At 37.2% G+C, this 17,220-nt stretch overlaps 1 protein-coding gene across 7 annotated transcripts in view; it reads right to left on the minus strand.

Moving 5' to 3' along the window:
- The window catches only part of MAEA (macrophage erythroblast attacher, E3 ubiquitin ligase), a 51,236-nt gene that overhangs the window by 1,389 nt on the left and 32,627 nt on the right, over window positions 1–17,220 (minus strand). For 3 of the 7 annotated variants that reach the window (XM_080590281.1, XM_080590279.1, XM_080590284.1), the window contains exons 4-9: window positions 14,707–14,829; window positions 13,822–13,935; window positions 11,768–11,844; window positions 5,308–5,416; window positions 1,099–1,232; window positions 238–433 (exon numbers count right to left, since the gene is read on the minus strand). In XM_080590281.1, the coding sequence (XP_080446407.1) occupies window positions 238–433; window positions 1,099–1,232; window positions 5,308–5,416; window positions 11,768–11,844; window positions 13,822–13,935; window positions 14,707–14,829 (753 nt within the window). The remainder of the gene's footprint in view (window positions 1–237; window positions 434–1,098; window positions 1,233–5,307; window positions 5,417–11,767; window positions 11,845–13,821; window positions 13,936–14,706; window positions 14,830–17,220) is intronic. The other 4 variants (XM_080590282.1, XM_080590280.1, XM_080590285.1 and 1 more) reach the window with 2 other exon arrangements.

Consider the following 17,220-nt stretch of genomic DNA (forward strand, 5'->3'; position numbering starts at 1 on the left):
GAAGAGAAAATTTCCATTGCCATTTGATATCATGCTATCAACTCCTGCATTCAATCATACATTAGTTTCTTTAAAAAACAATTTTATCACATATAGTCCCTTAAAAATTACTGTTAAAAGTTACGTATCTTCTGCTAATAGAGATGATGCTTCCGTCTGCCAAACAAAGTTTAAAAGCTTATTTTTATTAGGAAGTTCCTGTGACCACGTCAGAAAGTCATTGATATCAACACTTACATTGTATCCATAGACATATCCATTTGGTAACATCATAGGAGGATTATTTTCATTCATTACATCCCCCGAAATCTTGCAGACTAGTCGGGAGTTGGCACAATGTGCCATAGGCAGAGGCTGAGCCAGCTTGTTCAGGGATTTGCTACACACAGGGCAGTCTGGGTTTTTTGAACTCCCGTCCTCTTTATAACACTGTCTATTTAACAGCAAGTTAAGGCACAACCAAAGAATGCAACATGAATTAGTTCAATTAAATACATTAGAAAGGCAGTAAATTGTGCAATATAACATAGGTTATAGAATGTACTTAACTATTCAAGTTTAATATATACATATAAAAATCAAGTGCTTGGTTTCAAAAAAACAAGAGAGCGCAAAAAGTACCAGCCACACTCCACAGGTTAACTTCCCACTCCAAAGCATGTCAGTAGCATCAGTACTTCTCTAATACACCAGAGTGTGTAGGAAACCTCAGTTTCCAAGGATGCAGGATATATTTGAATATTCATATCAAAACCAAACAGGATAAATTTGTAAGTATTTTTAAGAAATCATAGTTCTGATCCAGCTCACCAACCTTTGCAAGTATATTATCTTAGGACAGATGGAAAGATGGCCTAGTATGAAAACAGCATAGATTGCACTTAATTTTTTTTTCCCACCTCCACTACCCCCTTTCTTTAACCTGTAAGGCCATTTATTACCATCTGCCCTTAATTTAATAGAGGCCAATTCATACTTCACTTAAACTCATGAATAAAAATATTTAAATGCCAGATTTCCCCTTTGAGTTCTCTGAAAAGCATTTGTAGAAGGAAAACCATTTCTGTGCTTGCCGGCAGTATGTGCATTAAAGGATACGGTGTTTTTATAGCTGAAAGGCCTGCCTGGAGTGTTATAGTAAAAACAGAATTGTTTCCCAGCTGATGTAGTCTGTAGTTATCATATCTAAACTGCTGGATCAGCATTCTCCATCGAGCAGGGTCCAAGAGATCCTGTTAAAAATACACCACAGCTATAAGTTGTTTTTAATCTTGTTGTCCTGAAAGGGGTAAATTGTACAGAACTCACTAGACTGAATCCATTACGAACTAAAAGTATACACGTTAATGCACAGCATGAGGGTACTTGTTTAGAAAGGACCTTTTAACAATAACTTTTAGAAATTTAAATCGATTATTACATAAAATAGATGACTGATATTCCACCTCCAAACTTACTTTTCATATTTATGCACGAGCTTCTAATGCCATCAGATCTTAGCTCAAGGAAAATGCTTTAGCTTTTACAGCAAACACAACTATGTTTAAATTAAATGATTCTGCGATAAGCGTTCTGTACCTATGCTCTTTGCTCTATCAAAAGCGATCTAATTGCAGATTTAAGTGTTATATCCACCCTCCCCCACTTCCCCATCTATCCAGTGCTCTAATTAAGGTACGTAAATCCCAGTAAGGCTTTTCTTTTTTCCTTTCTAGAACGCCAGTCTACTTATGAAGCAACATTAGCATGCGGATGTTTGTTCTACAGCCTCTGCACCAACATCATACTGGGCAAACATCTGTTGAATAATTAGAAGCTTTCTTATTTTTTACCTCAACTCAGGCTAATTCTACTGATACCTCTTTGTGATGTACTATATATATATACACACACACATATACATATATATATATATATATATTTACAGAACTTCATATCACTTCTGAGGGGAAGAAGGGTTTTAAATCGAAGAGCTGGCACAACTCCAGGTTAGAGGATGCTATGCATTTAAGGACAGAATTAATACATATTGTAATACTGAGAATTACCCTAAAGAACGGGGAATGGTAGCTAATGTAACTTATATTTAAAAAACAAACAAAACAAAACAAAAACAAAAAAAAGCCCACAGAGTCACGTAGGAAGTGCAGACTGAAGATATACTTGTGATATTTCCTATATACAGGTAAAGACCTTCTCCTTTCCTCCTTCATATCCATAACCTGCAGTTTTTGTTATGAGAAATGGCAGTGCTGACCACTCTTAGAAATAAGCTCAATATTATCAACTGCACATTCTACACTTGGAGGCAGCTAGAAGAAACAGTATTTTTAGTTTATTAAGCATGTTTTTAAAGAAAGTTATTTGAAGACTTAATGACAGACAACACACAGAGAAAGCAGCAGCGAATTCAAAACACGTTATACCAAAAGTCACTAGGCAGTGACATCACTGTGATGCAGACATCAGTCTTCACGCTTCACTCTGTACCACCTCAGCCCTCTCTACCTCTCCTTAGTTTGCTGCTCATGCAAGAAAAGAGACTGAAGAAGGATGGACTCCAGCACCACCTTCTCTTGTAACCTGTACTCTTGAATTCCCCCACCCTAGAAAGATCAGACTGGCATGAAATTATATATATATATAATATATATATAAATAAAAAGGTATTTTATGAATAAGTCTTTCATTGTTATTTTAAAGTTACATGTTAAAAGAACTACATTTGAAAGAAACTTAGGAAATATGTTGCAGAACTGCAAAAGGCCAGCTTTTAGGTAAGTGCTAGAGTGGACTTGGAATGACCTAAGCACAGAAATTTCTCCATCCCTTCTGTAACTAAGAACAGAGCTACCTGAATAGTGTGGAGAACTGGTTTACATATAACTTTTAAGTGTTAATACAGAATGAAATTGTGTCTCCATGAACAGAGGCAAAATGACTATTGGACTGGAGACAGGATCTGCAAAGTTGACATTTTTGGGGTTTTATTTTTATCTAAAGATGTTCCCAGTTTAAAAAAAGGTAGAGAACAGATGCAGCTCAAACCAGTCCTGGTTTGTTTTTCTGACGAGCATTTGGAGAGTGGAACTACACCGAAGATGCAAAACCACCAGGAATAGTAGATGAGAGATAGAAGGAAAATGTCTCTCAGAAACAGTTGGACCAACTGTGGGTCTACAGTGAAAAAAGAAAAACAGCACAAAGGAAGAGGTGACATGACACGAGCAAGCAGCAGAAGAACATTCAGATGTAAATGCATGGGGAAGGAAAGAATCCTGTAGAATCTGTAAGGAAATATTTGCCTGGCTCTAAATGCTCCAAATCTACAAGTAAAACTGAGGCTGAGAACTCATACAGATGTAGGCAAGAGTTAAGGCAAGAAATGTGTATGCACTTAGTAAAGCAAGAAGCATTATTTCTGCCACCAGACTGCATAACTGTTTGCTCTATCAAATGCCCCATCTAGGACCGGAATGTTCCCAGAGTTCTAGCTTTTGTTCTGACCTTAAGGCAATTTCTGAGAAGAGTCTAAATTAGATCCCTAATTAAGAGCAAAAGTACCACAAATGATCAAGAAAATCCTATGACTGAGAGCGTAGGTGATCGGACACAAAAGCAGTCACTAAATGCCCAGATGGAATAATTCTAGCCAGAGCCACACAAGCGTGTTCACAAAATATCAAAAGAAACTAGCTTGTTTTTCCACAACACTAAAATGTCCATCTTTCTACAAGTTTTCCTCAAGTACTAAAAGACAGGACAACAAGCTGGAGAAAGTTCATTTAATTGGTTGTAAAGAACCTTCTTCCCCTGGGTTAACAAAAATCAATTCGTTAGAGATGTCTTTTCATTGATTTAAAAGTAATTCTACTTAAAGCTATTTTAAGGAGCCATTTACGCACACAACTCGCAGTCAACATGCTAAAAGTATCTCCAAACAAGCTTAGACTGATTCTGTTTTATCTAGGTAATTATTAGAGGACCAAAACCATAACTTACATGAACTAGAATTTTTACATCAGATTCATAAAGAATAGTAGGAAATTTGTTCCAAAAGGATGGCTGTATGTGAAACAATACTAGTTTTTTTTGTTGCTCTCTCTCACTGAAACACTCCATCTGAAATCCTCTATTCTGCTTCAAGTGCTGGTTATTTCCTGCCTATTTCTTTAACTAGCAAAGCAATAAAAGCTGCCTTACATCCAGTCTTTTACATCATCTATGTTCTTTTATCAGGATGAGGGGGAATGGGCTAAAGTTGCGCCAGGGGAGGTTTAGGTTGGATATTAGGAAGAACTTCTTTACTGAAAGGGTTGTTAGGCATTGGAATGGGCTGCCTGGGGAAGTGGTTGAGTCACCATCCCTGGAGGTCTTTAAAAGACGTTTAGATGTAGAGCTTAGTGATACGGTTTAGTGGAGGACTTGTTAGTGTTTGGTCAGAGGTTGGACTGGGTGATCGTGGAGGTCTCTTCCAACCTAGACGATTCAGTGATTCTGTGATCATATGTAGAATACAAAATACCAGAATCCTTCTGGGACTCCAGGATTAGCAAAGAAATTGACCTTAATTCTGTTTGTTTTTAAACCATTGATTTCAGCATCAATTGTTTAAAAAACACGTTTATATTGACATTGCCACATATTGGGATGGCACTTCACAGGATTCTTGTCTTGCATTGCCAGCTCTACTCTTGCCTACCTTCTGCCTCCAATACAACATTAAAAGAAATTGAAGAGAATTAGCACGATCACAGAATAAACTTGCTATCTGTAAGAACAGTAACTGCCTATGAATTTCATTTAATTCAAATTCAGATGTAGTTATTACCACTAATACCTATATTAATTTGTATAACTCAAATAAATGAACCCCTTTAAGCATTAGAAACACTCTTTTCAGATCATCCAAATGATCCTTCTTCATGCCAACCACAAGAACATTAATTTGAGTTCAATAAAGAACTACTGCTAGTGTATTAAGGCTACAGCCTAATATCTTTTTTCCTTTTACTTCCCCATCTTCTGTCTCTTGCTGTAGATTTGCATGTCATGTTTCCGGTCCCCAATCTTTAGTGCTGAGATTGTGTTATTATTAAGATCCAACTGCAACTATACAAGTACTATCTGTATTAATATAAAGGCAAGCATTGGTATTAAAATTAAGGACTATAAAGACAGATTTTAAAAAGAAGAACTAAAAAACCTATTTTATATACAGATTATCACTGCATTCTCCTGTGAGGAAAGAATTACAAGTATGTATTATTATTCCGCTCTATCAGTGAATTTCAAGCATAATATTACCTTATAGGGGGAGATATGAGTGTCTGAAGGAAAGGCCAACATTCCCATCACTTGTCGAACCTCATCCAGCTGGCTTCCCTCAGCCTGACTGAAATGCTTCCTTGCATGTCTGAAATACAGAATTTAGACCTTTTAGATACGTTTGCTTCTAAATCAAGTAAATTAATATAGTTAAGTTAGAGTTCAGAGAAAAACTCTAGATTCTACTCCCAATACACAAAATCAAAAACACGGTGCACTTAAGGGCTTTAAAAATGTCCTACAAATGGGAATGCAAGAATGACATAAGCAATTTTGTACTGTAATTTTTTTAGAAACCAGAACTTTCTCCTGTAGCACGAAGTCTAACCTCACCTACACCCAGAATGACGTGTCCGTGACCATTAGAAGAAATGTCTCCATTTATGCAAGCTCAATGCATCACACTCCTTTTGCAAACACTTGCGAAAAGGAATGTGGTCTGATAACCAGGTATTACAAACCAGTAAAAATTTTAAACACTTCTGATTTTATCTTGTTTATACTGACATTTGGGAGAATGCTTGCTTTTGAGTAAGTGATTTTTTGGTACAGGCTAGAAGGCAGTGTCACTTTCTGTACAGACCACTAGAAATTGTAGGGTAATGCAACAAAATAAGCTTCTTAGTAGCAGCTTCTTACTTTTTGCCTGGGAAATGCAAGCGTAACCTATAATCAGTGTGAACTTGTTCTTAAGAGATTCACAAGACTGAAAACTTGGATATTTGAAGGAAGTGACAGAATTACTATCAATATCTTTCAAGCAAAAAAAATCAGGTATTCTACAACACTAATACCAAGAAACTAGAGAATTATCAGATAAGGCTGACTACTCTAAATGCTGTATGGTAACTTCCTTATGAAGTCTTTTTAACATCATCAACTTTCAAGTTGAAGTTTAAGTCCGTGGGAGAACCCTCCAGCCTTTAAACTGGATGATTAGTTCAGCTTTTCTGCCAAAAGCCTGTTTTCAGTGCTGCGCAGACGTTGCATAGTAGCCTGAGTACAGAATCAGCTCTGTATTGAATTTCTGGCATTGCCTAAGTGCAGAAAAGTCTTCTCTGTGCTGTATTTCTCCCTAGTTTGTATTACAGGGAAGCCACAAAGTCATCTCTGAAGCACTCTGGTGAGTGTTTGTTCCTTCTAAACTTGTTAAAAAATCTTTTAAGATCTTTTAGAAAAGTACAAATTGTTTTAGAAGCATATGGTGTTCCTTAATTGTCCAATTCATGGGCTGAGTTTAAAAAAAGAAAGATCTAGATAGAACTTAAAGAGCTGTCTTCCACTCGCTGTGACTGGGTCACCAATACCACGAGAACAGGCTCTTCAGCAGTGTTTCAGAGCTCCTACTTCCTCTCCCACCCAAGGCAGGAAGCAGGGGAAGTTATGCAGGACAGACTGTTTCCACTCAGCTTCCTATTCTGGGTGAGCAATTCAGGAATGTAAATATTGCTCCCCAGGTGATTACTGGTATGAGAGCAGAAGTACAAAATCCGTGGCTTGAGAGCAGAGCCGAGGCAGGGTGAACACGCTGGAAGAGAGCTAAAGCGTTTGTGCAGCCCTGCAGATGAAAGCGAGAGCCATTTAAAGAAAGCTCAGGGAAAGCAAAAATTCAGCCCTACCAGCTGAACTGAATTTTTGTGTGCACACTCATGAGGGAGAAGAAAAGTCATCTTAAAATGATCACCGTGCACTTGTGTTCCGTGATGTTAAACAGAAGCGGTACTTTGGCTTTGCACCATCCTTGTTAGCACTGCGGTCCTCCTCCCTGTCAGGCCTCGACAATTTGCTCTCATATCCCCCTTTTCCAGGAGGACTCTGAGCTGCAACACGCAAAAACTGGCCACACAACGCACGTGTTCAAGAAGGGCTAGAATAAATATTTTGCTGCGTGTATAAAAAACCCCACTACATGGGTGCTAGCCTTTCAAGTGAGAAGTGCTCAGCAACCCAACACTTCAATCGTTTGAAAAATACTGAACAAATTGCGGTGTGGAGGCCTTCTGGGGTTCAGCCAGAAGGAATTAGGTTTTCTAAAGTGACCTTCTGTTAGTTTTCACCTCCTGACTTTCCCTCCTGTCTCTGCCCCTTAAGAAAACAAGGAAGTCTTCCCATAAGGCTTGAGATGCTGATGTCTGGACTGACTTTATCCTCTGACTGCCAGCAAACAGAAGTACAAGTGAAATAAGATAGCCTTTAGAAAGAGAAGCAAGTTTGTTAATTCACAACGCTTTTTTTTTTTTAAAACATTGGGAAGCAAGAAGCAGTACTATGAGTACTTGTGACTGCAGAATGTTTAAATAACGCCTTATTTGCTCTCGTGCCATTCTTTACCCCTTCCCTTTTCATTCTGCTGTTCTTCTCTTCTCTATCCTTATCCAAATGTTATGCTCTTGGACGTGTATATGAACCTCAGAATACTTATTTACAATGATTTTAGCACCACTAGCACATATTAGTCAGTATAGCTACAGCAGTGGGCTACTTTTTTTTTTTTTTAATGATTATCAGTGGACCATCTTTGAAACCACTAACTGAATTCTTGTGACAGATCAAAGTAATAGGCAGGAAGTTTTTTCCTTTCCTCAAATCCCAGAGCGATTCTGTAAACTCTGCAGAGACAAAGTCGTCTTCTGTTTGTTTGAAATTGCAACGCCTCCTTGGGCTGGAGAAACAGCTAATGGTGTACTTGACAAATCCAAAAAGGAAAGGGTATTTATGAAGACTAAGACTTATAGTCTGTCTTGTAAGTGTCCAGTGATTTTTAAAAAGCTTTTAAGCTATGGAATGTGTGAGCATCTCTAGATGCCTGAATACTTGAATTAAAGTATTTATCAGGAAGAATCAATAACTGAACACAAACATAGGGTGTTTTCAAGGAAGGACTTGTTCTTTCTGCTCAGTCTTTTTGACCCACGCCTGAACGCCCATATCTCAGAGACCATCGTGACTACTAGCAAAATTTATAATCAAAGCACTCAAAAGTATTTTTTAATTGGTAATTATTTTTATGCAACTGTTCAAACCCCATCCCCTCTCCTTTCAAGGAGATGGAGATGAAGGAACAAACTGTGTATATACACTCTTGCACGAGGTAAGTAGACTGAAATTTAATAGACTGTGGCCGTTTTCTCCTTCTCTGTACATCACCAGCTTTTTTTTCTTATTATTATTACTACTTTTCTCCTTTATGTCCTAAGAAAAAGAGTGCAGGATGTTTTGTTAAGCCTTGGCTAAGAATGTGCATCTCTAGCCTCCCATGAAAGGAAAGTAGCAGAATGCTCTCAGATTTTCCCACCTGAGGTTAGTGACAGCCCTGAAAGCGTGCAATTAGCATCATCAGCCATCCGCTGCTACCGCAATATGTACGAGCTTTCCAAAAACTTGGAGAGACCGTAGGAGTTAAAGGCTGATCATACGAGGCTACAAAAAACTTTGTGATGTACTTAAGCAGAAGTGATTTACTCTTTGTATTAAAGTAGTAGTTTTTGTACATTCGCAAAACAAACTCTCTCAAGACCACTCTGCTAAGCTACCTTAGAGCAAGGTCGGTTTGTACATATATTCTAAAAAGCTACAGAAATTCAAACACTTATTATATAAAACATATATTTTTAAGGCTCACATCCATTTTATCCTAAAAGCAGGATGCCACTTCAGAGGTTCTCAGCAGGCAGTAAGCAAAGCTTTCAAACTTATTTAAACACCAGCTGCGTTTCAACAAAATGTCAGCTCTCCCGAGTTCCACTCATACAGGAAACTACTTGGTAAACAGCCTCTTTCTCTGCTTTCTAATGGATGCCTGACCTATTTATTGCACCTCGGACACAATACTGAAAGAATCCCGCTGCAGGCACTTAACAGAAGCAGGCTAATAAAAACACCAGTTGCAACAGTTTGCTATAAGCAGCAAGATTTATGCTACCCCTTTCTAAAATATATATTGCCTTACTCGTTAGGCGTTTATTTTGAAACAAAGTAGAACGTAATGGCAAAAGCTAACGTTTTTTAGCCATGTTCTTTAAAAGGACAGCATTGAGAAGCTGAACTCAAAGTACAAAATTATCAAAACTTATCCTGTTAAAGAGTGAACTGAGAAGGCCTTCAGCAGCTCCTTTTACATTTATGAGAAGTTAAAAAGTTAAAGCAGCATTATTACCACTGGTAAGTTATAACTGCCAAGTACAAAATATACAGGGACCCTGAATTTCAATAGATGTGTGGAATATATGTGCCTTATCCCTACTGACACAATATATGGAGATTTATTTGCAATGTAGGTAGGACCTGTAGGTTTTAAATCTCAGGAGGACCTAGATATGTTTTAATAGACATTTGGAAAGAAAGCCCCAAAGGTAAAGAGGAGGAGCCATAAAACAATAAAAGCCTATGCTAGTACAAATTATCCCATGTCAAGAGCAATGGGTCCTAAAATGCTGAGGGTGACAACTAGCAAATTTTTACTATTTCTATAAGGAAAAAGAAACAGAAGGAAACAAATTTTCAGTAAACATATAATACGGAATGACCTTAATTCTTTGTCCTAATTCTCAGCCCATCTCCTTATTTCAGCTCTGGTTTCCAAGCTACATAAGGAAGTCGCAGCTCAAAGAAAACAGTTTTTAGAGCATGGACTATTTATTGTTAAGATGCATGACTGCACATTTGGCAAAGAGGCAAAAAGAGAGTAAAGCTAAAGGCACAGACGCACAGTATTCACTGGATAAAGAGCACAATAGGCTTCAGAAAACAGACCAAGCAGTTGAGTCTCTCACCCTTTTCATCTGTACCTGACTTAATTCCTTAGGATCGAGAGCTCTACCAAAGGGTATGCGCACACCTCTAAGTGACAGCACGTAGGTCCTCCCCTCCAAATTATTAACATGCTAAAATTAGCTGCAGTTTTATCAGATTGCACGTTTGGGTGCGACCAAAACAATGATCGTTTAGGTGCAAGTAGGGCAAAGTAGTAATGATGTGAGGTAGCTGAAAGCAAACACGAGGTATGAACAAAATTAGAAGTAACAATCCGTAATAACCCCTTAAAAATAAAAGGCAAGTCATTTTGGTGTAGGTGTTAGCATTAGACTGACCTCTCAAAGTTGTACTGCGTTTTCCTTTTTTCATTTTTAAACTAAGATTCTCTCACCCATTTTATTAAAACAAAGTCATCTGGTTCACCGTGCAGGGGAATTTCTCCATCTAAAGCAGACAACTGAGCTAGAACGCTTTCAGTCTATGGTTATGTTATGATACTTGATACGTTTCCTATAGCTCTGCACTCTTCTGACCAAAAAGGAGCTTTTCCACAAAATACAAGCCTCCTGCCGGCTTCCATTTCTAGCACAGCTTTAAAGGCAGTAAGATTTGCAAATCCCTTAACATCAAACTTCATGGAAATGTTCAGGTACAACAGTGTTATCATCCTGATGCATTAAAGCATCAAGTCTGGCCATTAAAACTTGTCATTTCACCCTAGGTTTAAAAGTTCTTATAAACCAGAACCTGCTGTGACTTCCTTTTCCCCCTTTGTCTGTGTCTAAGCTCCAGTAGCTCTGCCACCTGCATCATATTTTATGGTGCTGGCAAGATCACTGCTTTTAAGAATTATCAACACATTTTATAGTCCCACTACCAAACTTCCACTCATTTCAGCAGAACTGGTTTCCTGCGTTATCCTGGGGTGTTAGTGGTCCTGATTTTTAGGGTTTAGCAATAACTTAAAAGCATAAATTGCCTTATGTGCTGAAATTGCCAGGAAGATCATCTTAATGGTTGAAGTCAGATTGTGATTACGTCTAACTAGTTCTCTGACTCATTCACATCACCTTGGGCAGTGTTGTTGTCTTGTTCTCAAAGTCCTAACACTGAATAAGTTCAAAAGAGCTAAAAAAGGATATTGAGTTTGTTCCTTTATTCGGGACTAAGGGAAGGGAGTGGGAGAGGATAACATAGCTTGTTATCCTCACATAACAGTACAGAGTTGTATGAAACGTTAAGTATGAGATAGGCATGTCATTAACCTTTTAGTATTTTTATGATAAAATTTTAGTATTTTTATGATAAAATTGCAATGAATTCCTATAAGAAGCTAGCTGTACCTCTTGAAAATGAGTTTAAGGTAAATATGTTCATTACACATCACCAGCATACACAGTTGTTTTATAAACAGATAGCTTCCTAGCCCTTGATTGAGGAGTAAAAAAGATGCAGAGTTTAAATGACAACAGTACGTTGTTAAAAAGGTACGGTGTCATTCCACCTTCAAAAAATTCAACCCCAACTTAAATGCAAAACCTGATCACAACAGTGCTAGCAAGATCCTTTGCAGCAGTGGGGCTTCTGGGTATTGCAGTAATAATCACATGTTACTAATGAAATATTATACCATCTTATACCATCTTATTAAGAAATTTGTTTGGTAAGCATCCTAATTTCATACCTCACAGCATCCAGTCTCTTGTTCTGTCGAATGAGTTCAATGAACTCCTGAATCCTTAGGCTGAACTCCAGACAACTCTGAGATTAAAGACAAGACAGGGTCTTAGACGGTGCCACAACTGCACTGCACAGTATGTTAAATACTATGTGTGCACAACAAAGTGTTAATAACATGCAACCTTTTTTCCTTGCTTTTAGGCATTCATGAAATAGTTGAAATGCTGATTTGTGGACAAGACATCAGCACAGAATTCCCTAAAAGCAAACAAAACTCCTCCTGCCTCCTTCAAAATTTCAGTACTTAGCAGGGATAAACTTCTTCCTAATGATTGAAACCATCATTATCTGGGATGCAAGTGAGAATAACAGGCGGCTAGTTTCTTAGTGCTATCTTACAGTCTAAAGTAGCAGACTGAACAGAAGTCTGGGGCTATGTGATAATTTAAACAAGAGAGGTCTGCCCAGAAGACTGCAACGAAGAAACAAGTCTTTGAACCCCTTCTACTAATAAAAAGCAGCACGGAGTTTAGCTTACTGCGATCATCTCTCCCCCTCCCTTTCTTCAAACTTCTATCCTGCTGCTGCTGTCAAACATCTAAAAGCCATGCTGAAGACAAGTTTCAAACAAGAAAACCAAGTGCCATTTACCTGTTTTGGGACAAGGGTAAAATTTGAAGCCTAATGAAGTTGACCGTGTCCCTTTAAATCAAATTCCATCACCAGTTCACAAAATCTATAAAAAACTTTGAATATATGGAATTAAACAGATTCTCCCCACCCGCCCCCCTTAAAAGAACAAGTCACTATGCTTCTTTATAGGGACACAGCCAACTGTTTTATTACCTTAAGAACACAACCAAAACCTAAAGTCCTTTGAATCTTGAAAAGCAACTTTACTCCTTGAGCTACCGTGCCCCATTTGCCAAGTGTATTTTCTCTTCCCCCATGCTTGTAATGAATAGTTGCCTTCTGTTTATTGTCCGTCAGCACAATAATATCAAAATTCCTCAGTGACTTCATGAGGAATTTGAGCAACTCCAAATTTGTATCAGCTAACTGCCTGGGGTGACTAAGGCACATATTTCAGTGATTTGTTTTAAGATCAGAAACGTAGCCATTTGAATGTAAGTGATGCATTGTTACTCGTTAAAATATAGTTGTTTAAGGAACAGAAGAATTATTTTCCATTTACACGTTTTTCTCTACTTGTATGTACATTTAGCAAAGAATAAAAATTTCTTCTCTACTTTACTTGGAATTTTCAAACAGAATTACATTAAAATTCCCTTTTGTTGAGATCCACACAAAAGCCTCATTTAGAATTTTAGCTAAGTTTGTTTCTATTAATAAAATTAATCAAACTTTCAAATGGTTTTAATACCAAATCCTAGGGCTTGATATTTCCTTTAATTATTTCAGCAGCAAAAAACCCACAGCCTAAGAAACAATCTTCAGTCTTTTTTTGTTTGTTTTTAATAAATCTTCAAGTAAGCCACAAGTCAATGGCTCTATCAGTTCTGTAGACAAGTGTAACTGAAAGAAAAGAGTCCTGAACAGTCAGATGATGCACGTATTTCAGCTTTTCATACCTTCAAACAATTCCACAGAAGCTATTCACAAGAGTTCAGATGGCTCACATCTGTAAAGACTACAGAACTACATGCTTTCCCAGGCCAACATCGTTTGATTTTTTGATTTTGCTCACTTTTAGATGGTGGCTTGGGTTTTAGAACATTGACACTGATGAGTAGCTAAGCAACCAGAAACAGAAGAAATGTCTGTGTTTCAGAAAGAAGCATAGGGACTTCTTTTCTTCCAACTCTGATCTCTCACAGCCTTAGATTTTTAAATATCTAAGAGTAGGGCTTGCAGAAATATATATTATTTTTTTTTCCAAGAAGAGGGATGGGGAAGATTTTTCCTTCCTTGTTTGTTGAAGATTGGTGATGAAAAAATAGGACATTCAGATTTTTATTTCTTATATTGCTTAGCATATTAAGATTATAATTTATTTTTTTTCCCCAGCAGCATAATTATGCAATAGTGTTTACATACCAATTCTGGTTTTCCTTTAATGGTTTCCATAACAAGTTCATCACTTTCTTTAGAGTAATCACTGGCCGTTTTCCTTTCGTGTCCCATCTTCAGTTCATTCTCATTTTGACACCCCTGAGTGACACAGAACGTCACTCTTTGCTTACCTTTAACTGCACTTAAACATTTTTGGTTAAAGAAAGCACTTAGTTTTAAAAAAAGACATCTCTGAAGGAGGCAGGGGTTTTGGTTAATATAGTTATAAAACAGATTTCTGCAAGCCCCATAAACGATTACAGGATATTGTAAAATGCAGAATTTAAGGGATAAGGAAATTTAAACCTGCTGCAGGGATGAATATACAGCACGTTCAGGTCACAGTATTCAACGGCAGACAACATAGTGCACTTACTCCTTGATTAGACTTCTATTTTTCAAGAAACTTCAATTTCTTACAGGTTATTTCTTTACTCAAGGCGTTGTGTGTGTGTGTGTGGTTTTTTTTTTTAATGTATACACTTCAAAAATACTAAGACAAATCTGTATTAGATTTCTTTCAGTGATAAGCTTCAGGACATATGTTTACCGATTCATCTCACTCTTAAAATACCTTCATATATAAGCTAGGAATTGTGTTCTCAGCAGGATGCAAGAAGACCTATACACACACAGGCTCACATGCATCAAGATACTAAGCACATTTGCTTTCAGGTTTGGCATTCAAGTGAGCTAGTTTAGCGCCAGTAACCTACACCTTAAAAGATGGATTTTGTACTTACTGTCCTTACTTTTATACAAGGCCTCATTCAAGACCTATAATTTAAACCAAATTGACCGCATCAAATATCCAAGTAGTTTAGAAAACCACTACTTAAGCAAAACATTAACAACACTACATTTTCATACCTTCATTTTCCTGAGCCTGGATTTGTTATCGTGACACCAAGCCAAGCAAGTCATAGTCTCTTGTCTTTCCAATGACTCTTCCACTTCTTTAGCAGTCAAAAACATCTCAATATTTACTAAGTCCTTCAAAAGCAAAGCAAAAGGAAAGTAGGGCTTGTTAAATTGTACTGATACTTTACACAGCAGTCCATGCAACAGAACCAAAAGACAGAGATACAAAAGACATTGTTCTAGAGACCTCTTTTCTAGGACAATACTTCCCTAAAAAAGTACAGATCTCCCAGGTTATCAAATATTTTTTCCCATATATTTTTTCTTTAAAAAAAACATAGATGTTTCCAAATAATGTGAACGAGAGCCATTCTGAATTGGCACCGCCAGAAGTTATTTCCGAGCTGCACAAACACATCATGCTGTGACAGTTCATACTTTGCTGCAGAAAATACACTGTGGGATACCGTAATTCAATACACAAACAGTAATCCAGTACTAAAATATTTGATTAGCACACACTTCAATTTTGAATAAGTTCATTTTTATGTAGACTTCACAGCAAAGTTCTGAAAATTATACAACTGAAATGTTAAGTGACAAACATTGTAGGAGTTGCAGTGAACTAAACCACTCAAATAGGTGGCATTTTCAGCTGTTAGGACAGCTGAAAATACTTAGTCTAAGACCTTCCCATGACAAAGATAAAGAAACAGAAGCAGCAGCAAACTTACCACATTCCCATTTTGCTTTTCATTAGCCAATTTTTCCCTTTAAATAACCCCTATTATTAGGAAAACATACCACATTGCACTAGGTTTGTCAGAATGCTTATTTAGAGAAGTGTAGACATGCTCCATGTATTGCTAAATCACAACATAAGTGGTTAAAAATAAACTTTTCCTAAGGTTTTTCTCTCACATGACTTTAAAAAACAAAATATTAAGGGTATCTCACATGCAACTAGATTTTACAAAATATATGATGACAGCACTGTATCATCAGAAGAATAAAGGGTATCACACAGCTCTAGTGCTATCAGATCCAGGTATGTCAGACTGAAGTCAGACCCCAACTAGTTGCAAGTTTACAGAATTAAATTAAAATTAGACAAATACTGAACCTCCTACCCCCTTAACCTTTTTTTTTTTTTTTTAAATCAATGCCTTCTCAAATCAACTGGAAGAATGGCAGTTGACTCCATAAAAAAATATCATTTTGCTTTTTGATAGTTCGAAGCACTTCCAATTATATTCTCAGGTTAAAAAAGTGCATTGTTCCCATGCCTGATAATATGACCACCTAAAAACCTCTTGCCCATGTAACTCATCTGTGTAAGTAATTTGATATGTGATGCCACCACATTCATTATCTTGTCTACATATTTTTCCATACAACTCTGAATGGAAAGACAACTCAAGTTAAAAATAACATCTTCATACACCTCCCCACACTTATTTGTGCTATATGCATCCCCTTAATGAGCAGCATTGGATTTTACACTAAAACAAAAACATTTTCATCTACTTTTTTTTTTTTTTTAAAAAAAAAGATCTGGATATGCTATGCAGATGATAAATCACTGGTTTGTTAATAAATCACTGATCTGTTAGCCTTTCGTAGCTTAAGCTTCATCAAAAAAACAAGTTTTATTTTTTTAAGAAGCATATGGGCAGCATTTTAGGTCAATGAGCTAGTGAGAGAATCCCAACTGAATGCATTTATCCATGAGGTGTTAGTATGGCAATCCTCAGCTATGAGACGAAAAGACTGTAGTTGCTGCTGAGGCAGAAAAAAAAATCCCTTGTAAGCAAGAAGAATTCCTACATTCCTTTTGCAAATTCAAAATAAAAAGGTTCTATTTGGTACAGAAATGCTAATTAGACTTGTGTTTGCCAAAAGAAGTCAAAGCTTGGCAGTCATCTCCATTAAATAGACAGTATGTATCCAGAAAACAGAGGAGAACATTTTTAATTAAAAGATTTCCTTTCAGAACTACAATCACATTTGAATTGCACCAATAAACAGATTTTTCTTCTCTGCTGACTAAATAGAAAGTTAGGGAACAATCTCAAAAAGGCATTAAGAAGTCCATCTGTAGGGAAAGAAACAGCTCATGCAGCTGATAACAAGTAGTTAAGCCTTAATCATGCAGATTGATAGAAGGAAATACTAAGATACAATCGCGCAATAAACCTTCGGAAAAACCTGCACATGCTCTTGTGACCTGTGTTTTTGGGTTTTGCTTTCTTTCGTTATTTCTAATCTGATCACAATTCCCTGTTTTGGTTGTGCCTACTCTTCATGCTTCCCCACAGTGTATTTCATTAGCTAGGACTAAGGAAATGGAAGGAATGAGTATCAAGAGCATTTGACTTCATTAGAAACAGCACAGCTCTTCCACGCCAGGCAGTACCACACTCTTTGGAGAACTCCTTGCGTCCCACGTCGCGTACAGGTGAGTACATCTACCCATCATCCTGTGCTCTGCTCCATTTACATACATATAGCTTTTGAAACATC

The sequence above is a fragment of the Anser brachyrhynchus genome (assembly GCF_964034855.1).
Source record: "Anser brachyrhynchus genome assembly, chromosome: 4".
In the NCBI taxonomy this organism is placed as follows: domain Eukaryota; kingdom Metazoa; phylum Chordata; class Aves; order Anseriformes; family Anatidae; genus Anser; species Anser brachyrhynchus.